Source organism: Zingiber officinale, chromosome 5A (genome assembly GCF_018446385.1).
Source record: "Zingiber officinale cultivar Zhangliang chromosome 5A, Zo_v1.1, whole genome shotgun sequence".
NCBI lineage: Eukaryota > Viridiplantae > Streptophyta > Magnoliopsida > Zingiberales > Zingiberaceae > Zingiber > Zingiber officinale.
This window is the reverse complement of record NC_055994.1, coordinates 59179927-59205413: the sequence shown is the minus strand read 5'-3', so window position 1 is coordinate 59205413 and position 25487 is coordinate 59179927. Positions and strand designations below refer to the sequence as shown.

Sequence of the window (25487 nt, the reverse complement as noted above, 5' to 3'; positions counted from 1 at the left end):
TTACTGCATATATGTGAAGAGACTTGAAGATGAATTACTAGTTTTCTTATTACTATACACAGATGACATGCTCATTGTTACAAAGAAGATGAAAGAGGTCAACAAATTGAAGAGACTACAAAGCAAGGAATTTGACATAAAAGATTTGAGAGAGGTCAAGAAGATTCTTGGGATTAAGATTCATAGGGATAGAGTTGTAGGGAGATTATGGTTGTCTTAACGTAGCTATGTGGAGAAGGTACTGGATAGGTTCAATATGAAAAATGCAAAGTCGGTAAGCCAACCCCTAACACATCACTTCAAGTTATCCAATACATAGTATACAAAGATTAATGACTAGATCTAAGAGATGTCAAAGGTTCTTTATGCCAGTGCAGTTGTTTGTTTGTTGTATGCCATGGTTTGCACAAGACCATATTTGGCGCAAGTAGTGATTATAGTAAGCATGTTTGTCTCAAATCCTAGTCGATCACATTGGGATGCAGTTAATTAATTTTCAGATACTTGAAAAATATAACTGATTATGATATTATATTCAGTAGACAATCGGAAGATCCTTAAGTTGTTGGATACGTAGATGCAAACTATATAGGAGATTTAGGTGATAGGAGGTCTACTATAGGATATGTGTTCACTATAGTAGGATGACCTATCTGTTGGAAGTCTATGATATAATCTATTATTGCTTTGTCAACTATGGAGTTAGAGTATATGGCAGCAGTTGAAGTAGCGAAGGAAGCTTTACGGCTTATAGGGTTGGTTAGAGAACTGGACATTTAACAAGGTGGAGTCGAGTTATTATACGATAGTTAGAATGCTATCTATTTGGTAAAGAATCAAGTGTATCATGCGAAAACCAAGCACATTGATGTAAGGTTTCACAATATCAGAGAGATGATTGCTTCCGGGGGAATTCAACTTAAGAAGATTCACAATGCAGATAATGTTGTAGACATGTTGATAAAGTCAATGCCCACAAATTGTTTGAACTTCATCTATATCTCTAGATGCTAGAGGAAGGAAGCTCGGACTCAGAGATCTAAGTGAAGGTTTGTTTAGATACTCGTGTTCGTCGAAGGGATGAATATTCACTAAGATGGAGATTGTTGACTGGTGACTCATATTTAGATGAAGGTCAATGCAAGAGATGATATGGAAGAAAATTTTATTAAGGTTTTTTTAATAGAATTCTATTATATTTTTTTTATAATAGAATTCTATTACAGTTTTTCATAACAAAATTCTGTTACGATTTTACCGGGACTGGGCTTTAGGCTCTACTGATAGGGATCATTGTAAACCTATCATAGAATGAGAATCATTGAATATGACTCTCTTGAGTAGAGAGAATTCTAATAAACCTTCGGCCATTTTATGGAGTAGGCACGCCGCTGAACCATGGTAACTCTTCTTCTTCCTCTTTTTCTTCTTCTTTTTTCCTTGTGTTTGCTCTTTCTTGAGCATTTTTATCTCGTTGCTCCACGATCTTTTTCTTTCTTCCTCTTCTTCTGCATTAGAGGTTGAGAGGTGTTGCCCCCGTCTTTACACAACAAATGGTATCAAAGTCATGATCCAGACCAGATGTCATGCGGGGTGGCCTTGAACGAAGTTGCAAGATGCCCGAAGCAGGTCAGGGTGACCGAATGCTTATGGGGAAGACTTGGAGCAAGTCAAGATAACCGAATGCTCGCAGGGAGGCCCGAAGTATGTCAAAGTGACTGAATGTATGTGGTGAGGCTTGAAGCAGGTCAAGGGTGACAGGATGCTCGTGAGGGAGGCTTGGAGCAGGTCAATGTCACTAGATGCTTACGGAGAGACCCAGAGTAGGTCAAGGTGATCAGATGCTCGTGGAGAGACCTAGAATAAGTTAAGGTGATCGGATGCTCGTGGGGAGACCCAGAGTAAGTCAAGATAATTGGATGCTCACAGGGAGGCCCGGAGCAAATCAGGGTGACCAGATACTTGTGGGGAGGTCCAGATTAGGTCAGGGTGACCAGATACTCGCGGGGAGATCCGGAGTGACAGGATGCTCGCGGGGAGGTTTGAACCATGAGAGTAATGATAATCCTTCATTTGAGGGGAAGATTATTAGAGATCAATCAAAGTCTCACATTCGAAAGATATGGAAAAGATTATGAGTTTAAAAGGATGTATGATATCTCTAGTGACATGAAACCGTTTAGGTAGAATCCAAGAACAAAGTCATCAAAATTTAGGCTCAAAGTGGACAATATCATGCTATTGTGTAGATATATGAATATCCTTTGGACATAACAAATAATTATATATTATTTTAAGTCCTTATTTAGACACACATATCAAATACAACATTAAAAACTAGCTAACTTAAACTCATTTGATCAAATATTAAAATTATAGTCCACACACCACTTGGAGTACCGATGATTTTCCTCTCAACTGATTGGGGTACTAACAATAGCCATTTGAGTTAACTGAAATTAGCTGGGTTAATTGAACTAGGTTTAAATTTAAAGTGACTAAACTTTGACTGAATTAACCATTCACTAGTAAAAAAAGTTGTGATTTGATTTATGAGTTGAATTGGATAAGTGAAGGAGAACTTTCGCATAATGATAAAAACTTATAATACAAGATAAAATTATATATAATAGATCTATAATCTGATCATTCTTGAGATTCTTATATTAATGAAAACTCCGTATACTGAATTACTCTATATGGAATTGGATTAAGTTAGTTGAAATGTTTTTTTTATTCCAAATACTTGAGCTAACCATCAACGACGATGATTTAAGAGGGATTCAACACCGTAAGATCATTATTCTTCAATAAGATAACTTTACTCCTTAAAAATCTATAATGAAGAGTTATTTTTTATGATAGAATTTGAAAGTCGGCGTGTCATCTAGAAATGATTAGAACCTCTCACAACGAAATTTGAGAGATGTGTTTGCCGGTGAGACTTTGGGTAATTTTTTTTTTTTTACGCGGGCAGGTGATGCGGCGGGTATTGGCTTAGGCTTTTGTTTTTTTTTTTTCTTACATAAAATACAAGAGGGCCTAATATGAGCGTCTTAAAATATAAGGTCCTATTTGAAAGTTTTTTGGGGCATGATCCGCCGTCCTTTTGCTCCAAACGGGGTTCGCAGCTCGAATTTATACGCACGGAATGGATCCCACTTCCTACGTTCCGATCATTAACCGATTCAAACATTAATATACGGGGAATCGATCCGTTGACGAAGCCTCCAAGAGCTCGCGGTCCATTCACTCCGCCGCCACCGCTGCCTCCTTCTCGGCCCTTTTCTGCGTCGAGGTTGGCGGCGGTTCATTAACGAGGATTTTGGAGCTTTGTTGAAATTGAAGGGTTCCTTGGGTCGGCTTAGGGAGGTAGAGAGCGAGGGAGGAGGATGTCGTCGGGGAAGGTGGCTGGCACTTCGGCGCCCGCAGCACGCCGAGATCCCTACGAGGTGCTTTCCGTATCGAGAGATTCGTCCGACCAGGAGATCAAAACCGCCTACCGGAAGCTTGCTCTCAAGTGAGCCCTCTTCTCCCCTGTTCCTTTCGTAATTGTATCGCCCTACTTTTTTAGCGTTTGAGAAGTCAACAATCTCCTATGCGGTTTCGCGAGTGTCTGTTCATGACATTATTTAGTTGTTAGCCATCTTGCACGTGCCGTGCTCTGCTGTCGGGATTTTTAGATTGTGATGCGACATCACAGTGAAAGTGCTAGAAACCCATTTGCTAACTATTGAAAATGAGTGTTTTCTTCTTCTTCTTCTTCTTCTTCGACCTTATTTGATAACTATGCAGAATATTTTCCTGCTAGGCAGGACTGTTCCTTATTGAAATGTGTTTGAATCTTGAAATCTACTCTATATTGAACCTTCATCATCGAGTTCAAGAAATGTATGGTTACTTGAGTCTTTTTTTACCCCTTCAAGTACTAGAAACCCATAAGTAAATGGGTCTTTCTGATCAGTACAGTTCTTTTTGAGAGCATGTAATTAGGTGTAGGTAACATAAGTTATATATATATATAGAATAAAAGAAACGAAGGAGAAGACTAAATTTGGAAGTAAGTTGACTAGGAATCAGTTTAAATAATAGTATATGGTGCCATATTATGACTAACAAAAATTGACAGCATCATATTCTAAACTTTTAAATTTGCTGTTGATTCAGGTAATAAAAATAGTTTGCTGCTTGTCGTACAAATTAAATTGGGAAGCTTGTCTTTAGATAGTTTTACTAGTCGTTAGTTAACTAGGCATAATATGCTTTATCTTTGGTTTCTAAATTCTGCAGCAACCATTTTCCAAGTTAGAGATACTGTTAAATCTCACTATATCATAGCTGTTAGTTATTTATTTGAGGATCTTCTTACAAAGTGCTTTAACATGAGAGCTTGTGACACCTTGCTTTGACTTACTATGTACATCTCTGGCTTTCAGATAACAAGTTATCCTTGTTACCTGTTACTAATTTTACTTATCTGTCTTTGTTAACTGTTGCTTATTTACTTTGTTTCCCTAGCCTCCTTGGTTTTTAACCATGCTATTCAGAGGCTTCTTGTTCTGCTAGCCACCTTCGATGTTTCTAATCCTATGGAATTAGCTGTCTAGAGCATCAGGTTAATATCTTTTAGATATCAGCTTTAGGTGGTGTTTGGTTCTTTCTTAGGAATCGGAATGAGAATGAGAATCATAGTATTGTGGAATGAGAATGTGTATGAGCATGGATATCACTCTTAAAAATAATATTTGGTTAGTTGAATATTTTCTAACGAAATAAACCTAAATTTCCTTTTTTTACCCTTAAAAAAAAATAAGAGAAAAAATTAGATGTGAGAAAAAGTTGAATGTGAGAGAAAAATATGATGAGAAAAAATGTTGAGAGAGAAGGTGTGATGGAAAAAATTGAAGAGACGAAAAGTGTGATGAGAGAAAATGAGGAGAGATGGTGTGATGGGAGAGATTGAGGAGAGAGAAAGTGTGATGGGAAAAAATAGAAAGAAAGTGTGATGAGAGAAAATGAGGAGAGAAAATTTGATGGGAGAGATTGAGGAGAGAGAAAGTGTGATGAGAAAAAATGAGGAGAGAGTGTGTGATGGGAGAGAAAGCATGATGAGAGAGGATGAGGAGAGAGAAAGTGTGATGAGAGAGAATGAAGAAAGAGAAAGTGTAATGCAAGAAAATGAGGAGAGAGAGTATGTAATGAAAGAGAATGTATGATGAGAGAGAAAATGATAGGGAAAATGTGATGAGTAGGGCTATAAAGTAGTCGAGCCGAGTGAAACATTGGGGTGTTCAAGCTTGTTTGATAAGGTAGCCGAGCCGAGCTGAGCTGAGCTTAAAATAAACCGAGCTGAGCTTAAAATAAACCAAGCTTTTGAAATAATTGTTCAAGCTTGACTTGGTTTATTTTTTATGAGCTTGAGCTTGTTTGAAACTTGACTTGAGATTGTGATGAGAAAAAATGAGGAGAGAGTGTGTGATGGGAGAGAAAACACGAGGAGAGAGGATGAGGAGAGAGAAAGTGTGATGAGAGAGAATGAAGAAAGAGAAAGTGTAATACGAGACAATGAGGAGAGAGAGTGTGTGATGAAAGAGAATGCATGATGAGAGAGAAAATGATAGAGAAAATGTGATGAGTAGGGCTGTAAAGTAGCCAAGCCGAGCGAAGCTTTGGGGTATTCAAACTTGTTTGATAAGGTAACCGAGTCGAGCTGAGCTGAGCTTAAAATGAACCAAGCTTTTGAAATGATTGTTCAAGCTTGACTTGATTTATATTTTATGAGCTTGAGCTTGGTTCGAACTTAGCTTGAGGTTGGTTTAAGCTTGGTTCGTTTAGATATTATCGAGCTCTCAATTCAAACTTATTTGATTGTTTGAAACTTTTAGTTGTTTGATTGCTTATTGAGCTTGGTAATTTAAGCTTATTTGTTTATTTTATTTTATTTTATTATTTATTTAGCATATTGAAAAGAATTTTATTAATAAATATGGTTCGTGAACGAACATTGTTCACGAACGTTAACGAACTGAACATATATGTATTCAAGTTTGTTTGTTTAGTTTAACGAGCTGTTCAAGCTTATTTGTTTAATATTGAATGAATATAAACAAGCTCTTACTAAGCCGAACATCAAACTTGTTCACAAACGCTTGGTTCATTTACCACCCTAGTGATGAGAGAAAATAAGGAGAGAGAGAGTATAATGAGAGAATGAGGAGAGAAAGCATGATGAGAGAGAGTGATTTGAAAGAAAAATTGAACAAATATATTAAGGGTATTTTCGTCCAAAACTTAATTCTCATTCTCATTCCCATTAAAATCCAAGGGAGGAGGTGAGTTTCATCAATACCCAAGTTTTTTGGGTTTTAGTCCAAAATTTTGATTCCATTCCCATCAACCAAACACAAGATTTGGGAATGGATCTAATTCCCCATTCCTATACACATGTTCCAAACGCTACCTTAAAGTTGCTTTACATGGTAATATACACTAAAAAGATTTTTCATGAAACATGATTTACATTGAATTAACATTTATATTAGAAAAAAAAAATGTATCGATATGTTAAATTATCAAAACTTGCAGAAGTTAACTGCTCAAAGCGGAGAACTTTAGGCTTGATTTACTCCCAAGGAGGGGAAGTGAAAAGAAAGGAGAGAAGAGAACGGGGAGTTAAAGGAGGTGTGAAGAGGAGGGGAAAAAGTTGTCTATGGGTAAGGGGAAGAGAAAGATGAAAGGATTGAAATGATCACATTAACCTAATCTTCCTTATTGACTCCTTCACCCAAACCCCCTCGTGCTGCATTTTGCTGCCCACTTTGGTACCACCCTCATCTTGGTTGCACCTATCCTCGTTGCACTACCCTTGTTCACCCATGTCATTGCCTACTTGCATTGGATTGCTTGTTAGCCATTACTGAATGCTTGATATTGCTTGTGCTCTCTCATTTCAGTCACCTTTCATGTGCTCACATCATTTTGAAGACCAATTGGTCATGAGTCAAAAATGATTTTTCGTCTTTACCTTTGGGGCGGCTGGGGCTGCCTGCCTATGCATTCTACATAGAAGACATTTGGCACAAAGAGATTCCATGGAGTTAATTTATCCCCCTTTTGCATCCGTTTATCACTGAATAAATGAAGAGGGAGCAAAGGTTGTACACCACATTCCTTACCCATCTCAACATAATTGAATGAAGTAAAATGGTTTTAGTATAATGAGTCTGGAAAAATCCATAAACTACTTTTTTTTGCTTGCTTCCATATGATTGCTTGGGTTAACATCAAGTGTCTGACAATACAGTATGCTTTAAGGAACAATACAATAAAATGTTTGTGTATTCCATGAGAAGGGAATTGAGTATCCCTACATATTTTTTCATAGTTCTGTAACTAGTGAGATATTGGTTTAAGATTGGAATAATAATTTCCATGGTTTGGGGGGAGAGGGAGAATAGTATTAAAGAGGGCTGGGAAATCACAAAGACAATAATATTTGTTTCGTTTAACAGAAGTATGTTCCAGATAATGCGGGTATGCTTTAACTAACAACATGAGGGAGTGACCACTATTCTGTGACATGTTCCCAAATGTTTATCATAGTGATGTAACTGGTTATATGCTAATCCATATAAGATTGGAAGAAGCCTTTTCATTAGGCCAGAGACTAGATGGTCTCCGCATCATTTAATTGATTCAAAATTTAAATAGATGGATGTTTAGCACTAGAATCACTTATATTATACAATCGCTAGGTACAAGTAGCCTATGAATTAAAGTTGTCAGTTATGATCTCTATTCAAGTTTGTGTCAGTGGGAGCTATTAATAGGCATGAATATCTGGTTATCAATAATTTTGCAAGAGACAACATAGCCTGTGCCTTGTCCACTTCACTATGTTTGAGCCTGTTTGTTGAACCTTGATCAACTAGGAAAATCATAATTTTATCTATATTCTCACAATAATTGTCAGAATCATAAAATTCACAATTATTATGTCATACTGTACCTTATGCTTCACATGTAAAACAATATGGTTCTTACACATGAATCAAAAATGAAATAATCATGATGGTTTGGTTCAATTCAATATGACTTGATACACATCTTATTCTCTACAATTCTACCACTAAGAAGAAAACTTATTAAATATTAAACATTAACAATTAAAAATAGACTAACCCATTAAGAAATTGAATTAAACCTAACATATCAAAAATTAAATAAAAATAATATAAAAGAAAAAAGGAGTATGAATTTCATATTCAATACAAATATAAAGGTCAACAATAGTGGAATCTAAAAGTATGTAGTAGTAGCAAACAATTGTCACAAGAAAACAAAGTTCACTATAGTCAAGGTGCATTCAAGACTTACAAGTAATCATCACTATGACGATGATTGGGAAGAATAAGCCTTATCACAAATACACAAAGTGATAACACGGGTAAATTGGTGGTGGCTAGAAGGCATGGCATATCAAAGTTATCTTCCATCTAAGGATAATGTTTTTTTTTTTTAATTTCAAAAGTATTTGACAACAATTTAACTATTGCTCATTGCATTTTAATTCTTAATTAAATGAAATAAACAATAATTTATGCATTGTGAATATAAAATATAAACCTAATATTCTTTGTTATGCATCAACATCAACTTCCACATATACTTTTATGCTATTAAATGGAATATTTCATTTTTACATATTTTTGGATGTAAAAAATCCAAATAAAGAAGAATTTGTTTTAAACACATTTTATAATTTTTATCCTAAACTTTATGATTCACAATTCAAAAACTTGCCAAAACAATTCATGGCACGAACTTTAGTTTCACAACCTTGATTGAAACTTAGAATTTAGAGTGGCTCCCTAATAATTATGTTGATTAACATTGAGTTCCTCATAATTGACTTCTTGTCAATTGTTTTTTTGAAGTTGTTGACTTGAAGCTCACTAAGGCGGTTCTTCATATCTGCTTTTAGATTGTGGATGATAGCCTATGGTGCATTTTAATTGCATGACATGTTGCCTATAATTTGAAGGGTTAGATGGAAAGTGTAGATGTATCTTAGGATCTATTTGTTTGTTGGAAAATAATTTACATGAGATATATTTTATGAGAAAAATTTTAAAGGAAAAATATATAATTTTGTACTGTTTGACTACGGTATTGAAACCTGTTGAAGAATATTCTCATGTGTTTGATGCACATGTAGGAAAACTTTAAATTTAAGAAGTTATAACATATCATATTTTAAAAATTTTCCATGCTCATTCTACTATCTCTATATCTTTCTTTTTCTATTCTCCACCCTCTCTCTCCCCTTTATACTCTATCATATACATATATACATAACACTTGTGTACCTGCATTTACCTCCCTCCATATCCGTGGGACCGGCTCTAGGGGGGCCGCTGATGTGGCGGTTCCACATTTATATACATATATACATAAATGTGAATAAATTAGTTAGTTCAAAATCAATCATTAGTTGTAATTGCAAACAAATTTAAATTGAACTAGAAAGAGAGAGTTCAATGCTAGGGTATGCTTGACAAATGTGAATGTTGCTTAGGAAGTACATTGGACAAAGAAAGTCCTTTGCTGTAAATAAAAATGGAATTTTGAGCACGAAATATGAGAGACAAACCCAAGAATAAGTGGTTTTGTCAAGCACAAAAAAAAATCACACTAGTGCAAGGTTTAAAATTTTAAGTTGTACCAATGTTTTGATTTATGACTAGAATAATTCGATTTTAGTACCATATCATATCGTGCCAATAAGGGTTCATTACTTTTTAAATATAAAATATATTAATTAAAAATATTTTTATTAATATTTGATTGCTATAGATGCTTACTATTGACTTAGATTTGATATTATCTAGTAAATTGTTTAATACTCATCGAGTAAAAGTCGATTTAGAATTAACTGAAATTCACTACGTAAATATGACATTATTAAGTAGGTTTAAACTAGATTAAATTTGAATTTATTTTTGTTAGTTTAAAATTAAACTAAATTTATATGTAAAATAATTTAATTTATTAGTAGTAGCATATTTCATGAGGTTATATATATATATCTTTCATCCTTAAAGAGATTTTTTTTCTCTTGGACGAATGAAATCATAGGCCCACCAATGCCGGTCCTAAGCTCAGATGAAAAAGGGTGAGGGTTGCGGATAGGTTGTCAAATGTTCAATGAATGATTCTATCAAACTATTTTGCTAATGCTAGTTTGTTCCGCTGAAAGAATGCTAGTTTTGATGAGAACTTAAATACAGTGTTAAATATGCAAGAGTTCTTATACCATAGGTTGGATAAGAAAAAATATTATAGGGAATCTAATTATCTAAGATTTAAAACATGAAACTTAGGAATGCTCACCGGTAAAACAATAGAGATAGTAAATATGATGATTAGGAGAAAAATTAATATTTTATATATACAAGAGACAAAATGAGTAGGAAAGAAGGCAAAAATGATAATGAATTTGGGTTTTAAGTTATGGTACATAGAAATGAGTAAAACGTGAAACAAAGTAGGTATTTTTGTAGATAGTTCGTTAAAGGATGAAGTAGTAGGGGTAGTTAGAAAGGAGATAAGATTATAGCTCTTAAGATAGTGGTGACGAAAAAAACTATTAATGTAATTAGCTTATATACACCTCAAGTAGGATTAGATGAAGATACTAGATCTAGATTTTGGGACGACCTAGATGAGGTATTATAAAACATTCCGCCAACCAAAATGATTTAAATAGGTGGAGAGCTATAAGAGCATGTATAGTGAAAAATGAGGAATATGATAAGGTGCATGTAGTTATGGCTTTGGAATAATAAATGAAGAAGGAAAAACTATATTAGATTTTTTGATAACATATGACCTTATATTAGCTAATACATTTTTTTTAAAGAAAAAAGAACACTTGGTCACTTTAAAAGCGGGAATAATAAATTGTAAATTGACTTTCTTATAATTAGAAAAAAAAAAGATAGAAACATTTATAAAGATTGTAAGGTCGTCTTGGAGAAAATTTAACTACCCAACATAAATTAGTAGTGTTGATATTATAAGGGCTAGTTATTTGTTTGTGTGTAGTTTCCTTACTAATTTTTGGTATGCTGATATTATTCATTTAGAGGAAGGATAGGCATGTAGGGGATTTGATGTCATAAAGCCGAAACGTAATACTAGCATCCTTAATCTTTGTATGCCCTACCCGAAGTCTCTTTCTTTGGTCATTTCTAAGCTTTGGACATGAATGAAAGTTTTGTTTTTTAACTTGCATATTTATCTATATTTTGGTATAGTTATTTGTCCAAGAACATAACTTATTTCTAAGCTCTGAACAATTTTAAATTCTAGTTTGATGATACATCTAGCACCAGGAATATAACTATATTTGCCTAATTTAGTGACATAGAAAGATTAGTAATTACTTATTTTTTTGTAGAGTTATGCCTGTCTAATGGATGTTTAAGAAAATTCCTTATTAGGCGATCACATGAATATTGAGATATGCAAATTCAAGATAGCTTCATGTGAAAATAACATGTAAGTGAAGCTTTTATGATGTTGAGAAAAATTGAAAAATCTGAAACATATCTGTTCAAAATAGTGAAAAGGATCAGCTACTCTTGAATTGTTTTGATTCTTCAACTCCAAAAGTAAGTGTTGGATAAGAATCATTGTGGAAGCTACCAAATAGGTAGTTGAATGCATGTTGCTAATATCCCATGCTAAATGAACTTTTTAAATTATTAAACACTTGTATTAAATAAATACCGGAGCCATATCGGTCTTTGGCATGGTACAATACTATACCAAAACTGTATCATTCTAGTCAAAATCTGAAACTCCGACATGGCTAGATTTTAAATCTTTAGTTCACATATTTATCACTTGATGGATTTTCTCCTTTAGCTTTTCATCTCACATGGGAAGTGACTTTTCTTGTGACAACAGGTACCATCCTGACAAAAATTCCAGCAATCCTGAAGCTTCTGAACTTTTCAAAGAAGTTGCATATTCCTATAGTATCTTGTCAGACCCAGAGAAAAGAAGACAATATGATGTTGCTGGTTTTGAGGTTGGTGTTTTTAACAATTAAGTCAAACTTAAGCCAGAATATTAGTTTATCCACTCTCTTTGCATAGCATTGACCTGGTATGAGAAACATATCTTTAGGCTTATTCATTTTGAAGTTGCTTTTAACCTCTCAGGCCCAAGACTTGCTAACTTTTATCAACTCACAGACTTTGTTTTTCATGACAATGCTGTTAAATACTTCATAGAGCCTTCATTATTGTGTTCTCCATATTAGGTTGAACATTATAGCAATTACAATATCGCTTTCTAGTAGTATAAGAAGTAACATAAATAATCATATCAATATAAACTATTCTCATTTTGGCGCAACGGTAAAGTTATTGTCATGTGACCAAAAGGCCACGGGTTCGAATCCTGTAAACAACCGCTTGCAAAAAAAGTAGGGTAAGGCTGTGTACAATGGATCCTTCCCCGGACCTCACATGGCGGGAGTTTCGTGCACCGGACTGTCCTTTTTTTTTATAAACTATTCTCATCTGTTTAGGTGTTTTTTTTTTTTCATCTGGTAGTTGTTTGTCATGCTAGATTGTTGATTGCCAACTGCTAGCTTCAACTGTATACCAGCTATAACTCAAATTTTAAGTAGGATTGTGTTATCTGGATGAAGGTGAAGAATCTAGTAAATCAGATTGCTTTAGTCTTAGTAACTCAAGCAATTGCATGTCTATTGTGCATAAGAATTTTGTTTTCTTTGTATTTTGCATTATCTATGTCTTCCACTTGTGATAATAACTCAATTCTGGGAACCTAGAAACTGGATTTCCAACTTCATGTTACCTTATCGCAAATACAGAATCTGAGTGACAATGGTTTGAAGGTCCTTCAAGCATGAAACCAGACTAATTTTTTATAAACCAAGTTGCATATTAAGTATAAATCAGATGATAACGCAAACAGATTGCATTAGTGATAAACTAATTTGTCGGTGCAGTTTCATTGCATGGCATGCCTAGCAATTCCACCAATGCATCAACACAAGGGAGTTATACTATAAGTAGGCTTAGCCTTAAAGGATAGCTCGGTGCACGAAGCTTTCGGCAATGTGGGGTCCTAGGAAGGGTTTATTGCACACGCCTGACCTTGCTTTGCAAGAGGCTGTCCAAGACTCGAATCTGTGAGTCTGTGACAGCAGCAACTTTACCGTTGTGCCAAGGCTCTTCTTTAGGCTTAGCCTTGCATGTAAAAAAAAATCCTAATAAATTAAATCCTTATTAGTGATTGAAATATCGTTCCGATACGGGAGTGAAATTGGCACAATACACGTGACAATTTCGCATGTGTCATCACATGCGTCATGCGCACGTCGCACGATAGAAGATGGTCGGAGGCATCTCGGAGGCGTCCAGTAGTGTCCTGCGACGCGTGAAGCTTTCTGTTTCAAAGAAAATTAAAACTGATTTAATTAATTCAAACAATTCCCAACTTAAGTGTAATATTTCAAAGAGACTTTCATAAAGCCTAATTAAATTATCCCAATAAAATATATAAAAAATATATTTGAAATTTTAAAAATTTTAATAAATTTTATTAATTGATATTCTATTTTTTTTATAGTTTTAAATTTTATTTAAAAATTCTAATAGATCAGATTTATATTTTGATAATTTTTTTATTTTTTTGTATTTTTTACTGCTTTAATGTTTAATTAATATTTTATTTTTTATTATTTTAAATATATATTATTTAAATTAATAATTAATTAAATAATTAATTAATTTATATAATTATTATATATAAAATAACATCTTTGTTTTAATTTATATAATTATGATTATTTAATCTGGACGTTGGAGAACTATAGAGTTGACCTAAGAAGAATGTTACAAGAACCATAATGTTTCCATCTGATTTATGCCACTCCTTTTGGTATTAGTAAGGTAATATATTATGATGTAATTTTAATTTGAGTTAGTGATAGATCAATTCTTTTTAGAAAATTATATTTAATTATTTTTTCTAATAATGTTAAGTTATTAAAATCAATATATAACTTATTTTTAAATTATACACAATAAATATATTTATTTAATAATTACTATATATAAATAAAAAAATATTGAAAACATATCGGCACGGTATGATATCGAAACCATATCAGTACGGCACGATATGATACCGAAACCGTATTATTCCAACCTGGGACCGAAATCTCAGCACAGGTCGAGATTTTAAATTTTTATCCTTACCACCAATGTCACAAAAGAGCATGGATGGAGGCATGACCTCATGCTTCTCATTGCTGAGCCTATGACTCTGCTAGTAATGAGAAGTTGAGATGCCTGAGCCTTATTCTGTTTTATCTTTTTTCCCTCTAGAATGCCTTTGATGCTGAATTTCCTTTGTTCTAACCCAACATTTGGTAAAAAAATGATAAAATCAGCTCAGGTTAGTTCCTCTTAAAGAACCAAAGGAAATATGTTTATCATAACTTCTGTCATTCTGTGGTTGGCCTATTGAGTCTCGGGTCTGATTATTTCTGTAGGTCTACTCATTCACCTCAGGCTTACTAGAAAAAAAATGACATGTTTCTTTTTTTAGAATCATATGATATTCCTTTGGATTTCAAAAGTATTACTTGTGCCATTCTTTTGCCAAAAATCTGTTATGAATAGGAAAATTAGAATTATCTTAGGTGGGATTGATATTCCATCTATTCTATTATCTGCATTAATGTAATGCTCTAGAATACCATTTTGTTATATGGTTTATCTTGGCGTAGGCTTTGGAAAGTGAGGGCATGGATATGGAGATTGACTTGTCGAACCTTGGAACTTTCAACACAATGTTTGCTGCCCTTTTCAGGTGACAATCAAACAATGTTATAACCATGGGAACCAATTATTATGCTATTTTCTTCTTATAATGTACTAATTTGTGGAAACCATTAGCAAACTCGGAGTTCCTATCAAAACTACAATTTCTGCTACTGTCCTTGAAGAAGCACTAAATGGAACCATCACAATTAGACCGCTTCCCCTTGGAACATCATTCAATGGAAAAGTATTCATTTTTTGTATCTTGTATTTGACTGAAATCCATATCAACATTGAACTTCCTTATTCTTTTGAATGCTGGTGTAGGTGGATAAACAATGTGCTCATTTTTTTGGTATCACGATTAATAATCAACAAGCCCAGGCAGGGATAGTTGTGAGAGTAACTTCTGCAGCACAAAGTAAATTTAAGGTGAAGAACATAGACAAACTAGTGAGCCATTTGTGATGTCTGGGATAATATGAACTCTCATTATAACCAAATATTGGCTCTTGTGCTTGTTTTTGCTCTGCAAAGCTAACTTCTGCTTTGTTCCCTCAGCTACTTTACTTTGAGGAAGCAAACGGTAGCTATGATCTATCTTTACAGGTAATTTTTGCTCTCCAAATGCTCATAATATGTGCATATTTTTGTAAGTTATATTGCTTTTAGATATGGTTATTTTACCCAAAGAAATGATAAATAATTGGCACTCATGGAGGAAAATAAATTCCTATAGCCAACAATCAGTGTTTTCCATAAAGAAAACATGGCTAATGGTTTGTGAAGAGTGATTTGATTCTATATAGGTACTCTGCTGCCTAGTTAATCACTCTACCATATATCTGCTACTCCAGCCTGACACTGCCATTATTTGGTCATGCAAACAATATTTATTTTAGCTGAGTTAGCACATTTTAATTGCCATGCCATTCAGATGATAACCTGAGTATTACACACTGCTATGCATTTAGTTGTATTGTACTAGATGCCACCAGATACCAACACACCCTTATCCTATAGTCGTCTTGTGTTGGATGGTTGTTGCGTTGTTGATAAATATATTAAACATAATTTATCCTATTTGGTATATGGTTGCTGCTAGAAAAACTTCAACTCTCAGGATACTCTTGAGCTCATGTGGTTTGATTTGGTAAATGATACAATTCAGCAAATTGTTAATTGGTACAAATGATAAACAATAAACGTACAAATGATAAGCAATAGATTAAATTTTGAAATAGTCTACTTGGTATTTGTACAAGTTACAAATACATTAATCCTATATACTAGGCAAATGTTGGTTCAATTTTTTATCTACATGGTATTTTGCTATTTTCATTCATTGATTTAAATATTTCTAATCCTTATCTTTTTTTTTTCATTTTAAATTTGCATATTTAGATCAAGTTTCAAAATCTTGAGCGATGCTCGAATTTTGGTCTTTGATTGGAACGACACATGGCAACGTTCGGATATATAGTGTCAGTGGCGAATTGGAGGTGAAAGGAGGAAGAAGATGAAGAAAAAAAATGAACATAAAGACAACTATACACTTAAGTTTGGACTTCATGTTTCAACTAGAACATCGCCACAATCTAAAAAATAACAATATTATAGCAAATTATCTTACATGAGACATTGTTTGTTTATTTACTAGAATGTTATGTTTTTTCAAGGAAATTTTGAATTTTTCATGTTATATTTTGGTTATTGGTGACAATTTTACTCATCCAATCAAGGTTTAAGGTTTCATTCCGTGCCGGTCAACACAGGCAAAACATTTTCTTTTGCTCGTTGATTGACACATGGAATGGCATGAGATACGACCATGTGCAATCAAACGAAAAATGACTAGGGTTCTAGTTCTTCGATGAGATTTCTTCAAGGTTTATCTTTTTGCCTGCCTTCATCTGACTCTTCCTTCGTCCATATCTTCTTCCTCTTCCTCCACATTCATTGGTATTTCCTAATGTCTTCCGCCTTCATTTCTTCGTTCAAGACACAAGGAACATTGTCTACTTTCATCCTCCTACGAGCTCCTTTTTGTCCTCCTACGAGCTTCCGCCCAAATTGCTTGATCCGTAAGGAGTATGCAAGGAGTGTCTTCTGATATGAATGCTCCTCTTTATCATCCTCTTCTTCCTTCAACTCTTCTTCTTCTTTCCCCTCCTTGAAGTGACCAACGCCCATCTGAAACGGAATTATATTGTTCCAAAACAGTATTGTTGTGGTCTCTGAAGGAAATTTGAAACAGGTCATAACATCCAATAGTTGCTAATTTTTATGTACCTATTTGTTTTGTTGCTTCAGGAAGACAGTGAGAAGACTGGCAAAATGACATCTGCAGGAATGTACTTTTTACATTTTCAAGTTTACCATATGGATTCTGTGGTTAACACGGTTTGCTCATCAACTACCTATGGATCCTTATTGTTGTAAAGAATAGGTTGAAATATCCAGTAAAAGAGTTTTATGGTTTATTTTTTGCTTTTGCAGTTAGCTATGGCGAAAGATCCTGAAGCTGCTTTTTTCAAAAAGTTGGAAGGTCTCCAGCCATGTGAGGTGTCTGAATTGAAGCCAGGCACCCACATATTTGCTGTTTATGGTATGCAATGTTTGCCCGTCTTTTTTCCTTGTTTTATATCTTGGTTTACTCAAAAGTTTCATATGTTATTCAAATCTCTTATGTTTTCCATATGTTATTCCAGGTGATAATTTTTTCAAACCTGCCGCATATACCATTGAGGCTGTGTGCGCTAAATCATATGAAGATACCACAGAGAAACTCAAGGAAATTGAGTCTAAACTTTTAGCAAAGAGAACTGATTTAAGGCAATTTGAAATAGAATATAGAAAGGTAAACGTTGGGATTCATAGGCATTAATTTACAATACCTTGTGGATGAATTCTATATTTCCTTGTGGCTGTTCAGGCACTTGCACAATTTCAGGAGGTGACAAACAAGTATAGCCAAGAGAAACAATGTGTAAGTACTTATTTAATTCCACAGAATCACTTAGGCTTAGTTTTTCAGAACGTTGTTTTTGTTTAATCTTAAATAGCCATTCAATATTCAGAAATACACTCATATTGAGATAGTGTTTTTCAAAATAATTAAATGATTTCATCTTTCCCTGCTCCTAGATTTGAGTAAAATGATGACCATATTTATTTTCTGTTATATTTCTTCTGATTGAACCTTTGTTAACTTCCACAATCCTTATTCATTATTTTTCCTTGGAAGTGCAATTCTTGGAAGTTCAGTTCATGTTCCTTCTAACTGTATGATATTTTGATTTAGCCTGAATTTTCTGTTTGATCCTTGTTGACATGTTTTTAAATTAAATTTGAGTCATTTGACTAGAAAAAGTTGGCAAATGTAGTATATAAGTCTTTACAAGCTGAAGAATTGCAATAACTCGCCATAGTAAAGTGGGCTACCAGATTCAAACTTGCGTTTAGCAATGCACTTTACCCTATTTATTGGATTAAACATATATAGACCATCTAAGTTTTGCGCCTGAACATATTTTCTCAATCTTATACATCCAAAGTGCTTAAAAGAGATCAGAATACAAGGTCATATATTTACCTTAGATGCATATTCTGAAATCAATGGAAGTAGAAAAGAATTATGAAGAAATCTGTGTATCCTTCATTGAAAGATGATATGATTATATATATACAACTCTATGATCTCTACCTAAGGAAAAAATCCCTATAAATAAGTTAAATAATTAGATCATGCTTAATTTCAAAGATTATGATTTTCTTATTTTTTTACGTAATCTTTATCATCTCTTTTCGATATTATTTTGATTTCTTATTTTCCATGATCTCTTTCCAACCCTCCTCCTCAAGTTGGTAAATGAATATCGATCATTCTCAACTTGGACATATTTTCTTCAGCAATGGTTTAGTAAGAAGGTCAACATCTTGTGATTTTGAAGGCACATCTCATCATTGTAATCGCCCGTGATCACCATATCATCAACATACACATTCAAAATACCTTTTTTTTTTCCATCCCTTTTGATGAAGAGAGAATGATCTGCTTGACTTTGTATGTACCCAAAACTTTTCATGACCGTGCTGCTCCCTAGGAGATTGTTTTAATCCATATAGGGACTTCTTCAACTTGAAAACTCCATATGTTTCCTTGTTCTCGAACCCGGGGGTATCTTCATATAGACTACTTTATTAAAAGTCCCATTTAGCAATGCATTTGAAACATCTAATATTCCCAATCTAAGTTTGTTGCAATGAATAGAATCACTCTTATAGAATTTAACTTTGCAACAGGTACAAATGTTTCCTTATAGTGAAGAACAATATGTCTGTGTATACCTGAGCCACCAAATGTGCTTTGTATATCTCTATCTTGCCTTCCAACCCTATTTTGATTGACAAAATTCATTTACAACCTACTACCTTCTTTCCTTTGGACATATTTACTATTTTCCAAGTTTCATTATCATTCAATGCTTTCATTTCTTCAAAAATAGCATCCCTCCACTTTAAATTTTTTAAGGCATTGTATATATTTGTAGGAATCTCCACATGATCAAGTTGAGTGACAAATGGCAAATGATTGTTGGCCAACCGATCATAAGATACATACCTTTCAATTGGATGTTGAGTACACATTCGTGTCCCTTTCCTCAGAGCAATTGGAATGTCTAGATCATCTATAGGAACATTTCCTTGTGGATTTTGTTGTGGATCCACCATCGGTTCTGATGATTGGACCTGCTGAGTAACTTGAGGCCTTCTTGAATAAAGAATTGATTCATTTTGTTGTTGTAATGGCTGCAAAAATTCTAAAGGTTCTTGAGTGATTACATCATGTGATGATGAAAGTGGGGCAATCCCAATGAGTAAGGGTGATATAGGTAAACAGATTGGAATAGAAGATAAGCATTGGAATAGAAGGATTCATCCTCTAAGTAACATCAGGACACAGAATTTTCTTGCGATAGGATTGTAGCACTTGTATCCTTTTGAGTGGGTGACTAGCCAATGAAGATTCATTTAATGGCTTTTGGGTCAACTTTTCCATGTGCAAGATTGTTGTCATGTACAAACACGGGATACTTTTGGTGGGAGAGAGTTAAAATGATAGATTTAAGGGAATTCCTTTTTGAGACAATTGATTGATGTTTTAAATTTAAGGACTTTTGATGGAAGCCTATTGATGAGGTAGATGGAATCACCCCAAAAGTGATGAGGGATAAAGTTGGTGAGCATAGCAGATCTTGCCACTTCTAATAGATGGTGATTTTTCGGTTCTGCAGTCCCATTTTGTTGAGGTGTAGATGGACATGAGCTTTGATGAAAATTGTTATTTTGAAGAAGGTAATCCTTAAGGTTGTGAGCAAAGTATTCTCTCCTATTATCTGTGTAGAGTATGTGGATGTTAATTGGAATAAATTCCTTATCGTTTTATGAAATTGTGGAAACACAAACTGAACATCAGATTTATGTTTTAGGAGATAGACCCAACAGGTACAATTATGGTGATTTATGAATGTGATGAATCATCTCTTGCCTGTTAAATCCCCTACCCTAGGTGCCTCCCAAATATCACTAAAAACTAGGTGAAATGGTTTAGAAGATTGATAATTGTGCATTGGATAATTTTTTCTGGTTTGCTTAGCAAGAATGCATGACTCATAGTGAAAAAAAGATGGATCGTTATTAAGGAATAATTGTGGATGCAAGTGTTTTAAATATTGAAAACTAAAATGTCCTAGACGCCTATGCCATAAGAGTACCTCTAAATTTATTGAACTAGACATAGAGAGAGTAACTGGTGGCTTTGGTTGCAGGGAAGAACTAGTGAGTTAGTAGAGGCCTCCTCATTCTTTAGCATTGTCAATCATCTTCCCCGAAGACGAATCCTAAAATACACAATGATCATAAAAAATGTTACTTTTCCATCTTGACCCTTAGTTATTTTGCTAACAAATAAGAGATTGTATTTTAAACATGGAACATGCAAGACATATTTCAATTGAAGTCCTTGAATAAGAACATCCCCAATCCCTGCCATTGTAATTGTATTTCCATTTGCTACTTAAACTTTCACATGTTTTGTAATTTGAAAAATTTATGCATTGCCCTGTCATGTGATCAGATACACTGGTGTCAACAATCCATTTATCTTTACCATTCATTTGTGATAATAAGGTTGATGAGATATTACCTCGTTGGACTATTGTAGCCTTAAACGTGGAGTCCAAAATTTCAGGATTTTGGTTTTTGTGGAATATGGACTTCAAAATCTCTACTTGTTCATGAGTAAAAGGTGTGGGAGGAGTCTTCTTTAGCTCACTGGATTCAGTTATGTGGGCTGATGTTTTCTTATCCTTTAATTTTGTGACTTCCAAATTTGGGGGTTTTCCATGAAATGTCCCAACAAGTTTCTTTGGTGTGATTTGGCTTCCCACAATGCTCACACTATAGTTTATTTTCTCTTTGTTTATGAAATCGTGGTCAAGTGGCTGCCAAGGCAAATCCTTGCGGTTGCTCTTGTGTGACATTAAGAGTGGAAGACTTCATCATAATCTACTGCTTGCTTCTCGTCAATCTTCAGAAAATACTTCACGGAGTGAAGGAAAAGGTTTGACTCCCATAATGCGACCTCACACTTCATCCAAGCCTTTGTTGAGGCCTTGAAGAAAGTCGAATATCCAATATTTTTTAAGGGCCTTGTTATACAACACTCCATCTTCAACACACTTCCATGAGATCATGTAAAAGAGATCCATTTCTTGCTATAGTTCAATCAGCTAGTTGTAATACTCAGTCACTGATATTGATTCTTGCTTCATGTTTCGCATATTTGATCAAATTTCAAAACATTGGCATGTGTTTTGAAGATGTGAGTACATCTCTTGGACTACCTCCAGATTTCTTGAGCATTCTTGTAGAATAGGCAAGTCCTTCCAATTTGAAGCTCCATTGAATTAATCAACCAAGTCATAACAATGGAATTTTCGGCTTCCCATGCGTTGTACGTTGTATCACTGGTTGCTGGGATTGGTATTTCACTAGTTAGATAACCCACTTTTCCTTTTCCTCGAATCACCAAAAGCACGGATTGAAATCATTCTCTTAAATTTGACCCATTCAGTTTGTGTTGGGTAATCTGCAAAAAATGATTCATACCCGAAGTTATGATGATGGTTCCAAAAGAATTTGACAAATCCATGATCGAACTCTTGGTGTGATCGGAACCTTGCTCTGATTCCATGAAATCAATGGAAGTAGAAAATAATTATTTTTTAAATCTGTGTATCCTTCATTGAAAGATGATACAAATATATATATACAACTCTATGATCTCTACGTTAGGAAAAAATCCTTATAATTAAGTCAAATAATTACATCATACCTAATTTGAAATATTATGATTTTATTCCTTATTTTATATAATCTTTATCATCTCTTTCTTCTCTTTCCAACGTATTGAAGGGGAGCCTTGGCGCAACGGTAACGTTGTTACTTTGTGACCAAAAGGTCACCAGTTCGAATCTTGGGAATAGTCTCTTGTAAAAAGCAGAGTAAGGCTGTGTACAATGGATCCTTTCCCGGTACTCCGCATAGCGGGAGCTTCGTGCACCGGGCTGTCCTTTTTTTTCTTTCCAACGTATTCCTTGTCCATCGCACACTCCTTTCTAAATGCCTTTTGGAATGAATGATACTCCATATAGTTCTTCTCAAAGAAAGTTCATTCTTATACATTTCGCTATGATCTTTTAATATAATACAAATATGTTCTCGACCAAATGCAGCTAACATATATTTATAAGTTCTATACCAACAATTGTTACATGTTTCGCTATTGGTGTCACTAGATCAGAGGTCTTCTCTGCAGCATGCAATTCAAATTTGCTATTTAATGTCATTTGTTGCTTCTGCTTGTGTAGATTTAGAAAGTAATATTGTGATGCTATTTTTTGCTCTTGATTTGTAAGAACAAGTTCCCCTCTTAGTGATGCATCTTGTATCCCTGTTTTGAATGAACATGCTTTCTACAGTTGAGCATATACTGGTACTGTCATGTTCTTATTTACCCTGCTGGAGCTAGATCTTGTCTTGTGTTACTGATAGCTCCACAATCAGCTCTCAATGGTTTTCATTTATGCAAACATTATAGCTGCTTTTGCCATGATTTTTTTGAATCTATAAAATTGTCTGCTATCTGTTATTGTCATGTAGTTGTATTACCCATATTCATGAATTTAATTGCTAGATCAGTGTTTTTTGAGATATCGTGTTTTAGCCTCAACGAGTTTAGTTTACTTTGAGATTTGTGTTACTTTTGTATTCACTACTGTTAATTTCAGGTTGACGAACTATTGAAAGACAGGGAGAGTGTACACTCCACCTTCACGATATCAAGAGGAGGTATGACCAATTCTAATGGGGATGCTAGTAGTAGTGGAAAAAGTCCTAGTGAGGATTATAGATTTGATAGCCCAAATGGGAGTCCTGATGCCAAGGATAAATCAAACAAAAAGAAATGGTTTAATTTCAATGTTAGCCGATTGGATAAGAAGGGATGACCACATCTGGCTCGCCAAATTGTTGTCTTATGGATTGAGCTAGTCTTAGATTGCCATGGTTCATTGCTTTCTCATACACGTAGAATCAGTGTCAAACTCTTGATCATCTCATGGTTTTATAGCTCTGTGAGTATCATGAAGGTTGTGGGCGCATAATTTTTCTCATCAGCCTGTTGTATCTTGTATGTGTTTGTAAAATAAATTTTGGATTTTTTGTTCGTTATTGATGAGATTGATTTGTTAACTAATGTTTGATTCATTTTGTTCTTGTGGGAAATGTAAATCATTGCGTTGGAAATTTGTCCAAGTATGTTGTTTGGGATGTTTGAAATTTATGTTGAAGCAGAGTGTTCCTATGCCCCTGTTTCATAGCGTAGTAGGACCAGCGGCAGGAAATGCCTTTGGGGAAAAACTAATCCATCCCGCAGTTTTCTTTGGGAGTACATGGCCCAAGCAAGAAGCAATTGGGAGATATTAAATATTAAATATTGTATTTTGTTTTTAAATAACTGATTTTATAAATATGAAAAGATTCTTTTATTTGTTACTGTCCTACTCTTTTTCATTCTATCTTTCTTTTTGCTATTTTCTGGAAAATCATTCTTTGGCCCTAATAGGCAGAAACGTCGTTCGAAACTCGGTCCAGAATCATAACCGAGTCAATGGGTTAATCATCCTAGTTTCGATCCGAATTTAATTGTGAACTAACTGCTTGAGTCAGTTATTTAAATTGTCACTTTAGAGAAGTGTTTGTTTTTCAATGTCGTTGGAATTCTAAATCATGGCTACCTTAAGGTTAATACATATTCTTTAAACTCTATAAATAGATTAATCATTATGTTGGTTTTTTCCCCATCAACTTGTTTATTCTTGATGCTCAATTTTGAAAGTTCAATTGTTTTCAATTTCTTATCTTCAATTTAGAAGCTCAGTAATTTCAAATTTTCATCTTGAATTTATTGATCATGAGCAATTGATGTACAAGAAAGTATTGAAACTTTCCAAGTTTAAGAAATATATTTTTTTAAAATCATCTATTTTTATTAAATATTTTTTAAAAAAATCATTAAATTTAGGAAAAATACTTGTAAATTGTAAATATTGCATTGTATTTTATAAATTTCAATTGGTTGATCAATCTACATATTGAAATTAAAACATTGAGTTGATTGTTTTCCAATGCAATTATTTAGATTTTCATTGAATTAATAAAATACTGATTTTAATTTATTTAAATAGTCTAATATTAAATTAAAAGAATTATTAAACATTTAATATAAAAGGACTACCACTATGGAAACTCAAAGTAAGTAAATAATGTCAATTTCTAAGATTGTAACAATAAAAATGATAAGCGAACTATAGGCTTTGATTCTCCAATATTCTAGAAGGCTATGTATGCAATTCAGATGAGTTTGAACCTTTTTTTTCTAAATTTATAATTTTTAAAATATTTGTAATTAAAATATAAATAATAATTTTAAATCACTATTTTGAATCATCAAACTATCTACTTCGAATCATAGCCAGGTCTACCAATAGATGTGTACTTGGAAATTGTTTGAAGACGTTATATTAAAGGGTTATTTATTTCATCGTACCCTACGAAGAGGGATAAAACAGGGGTTATATGGCCTTTGCTCCTTTCAATTACTTAAAAGAGATATTGAGACTAGGGGGTTACACCAAATTCATGAAAGAGATTTGAAATGGAAATGCATCTAGTTTTGGGTGTATGTGAAAGAGGGAGTGTCGATGGCAAGGGAAAAGATGAAATCACCCTCGAATACTACCGACACACGATTGACAGTATGGATTGGAGTATGATTTGTATCACATAGTTTCCCTCAATAATGAATATCTTGGATTCTGAATATTATCATTATTGCAATGTGATCAGTGACAATCAATCAACAATCGAATCGGAACAAATAGCTTTCACATGGTAGACTTCAACAAGAGAACAATTATTGTGGAGTTATCCAAGAGTGATATGCATTAAGGGATAGTTAGATGACGATACCAAAGTACTTGTTCCTTGTTG

General features: G+C 34.0%; 1 protein-coding gene across 1 annotated transcript; it reads left to right on the top strand.

The window, feature by feature from the left end:
* The first annotated feature begins 3161 nt into the window (after positions 1-3161).
* Positions 3162-23687, top strand: LOC121980504 (chaperone protein dnaJ 15-like). The gene is made up of 11 exons (XM_042532572.1): positions 3162-3520; positions 11974-12097; positions 14837-14919; positions 15006-15117; positions 15198-15302; positions 15432-15479; positions 17184-17273; positions 17370-17478; positions 17582-17730; positions 17806-17859; positions 23225-23687. Exons 1-11 carry the CDS (start codon positions 3393-3395, stop codon positions 23441-23443), a joined length of 1221 nt encoding a protein of 406 aa, XP_042388506.1. The 5' UTR covers positions 3162-3392; the 3' UTR covers positions 23444-23687.
* The last annotated feature ends 1800 nt before the right edge of the window (positions 23688-25487 follow it).

Coding starts and splice junctions, on each gene's coding strand:
- LOC121980504 (XM_042532572.1), top strand. CDS start 3,393: ATGTCGTCGGGGAAGGTGGCTGGCACTTCGGCGCCCGCAGCACGCCGA. Junction 3,521..11,973: donor TACCGGAAGCTTGCTCTCAA/GTGAGCCCTCTT, acceptor TTGTGACAACAG/GTACCATCCTGACAAAAATT. Junction 17,479..17,581: donor CCACATATTTGCTGTTTATG/GTATGCAATGTT, acceptor ATGTTATTCCAG/GTGATAATTTTTTCAAACCT.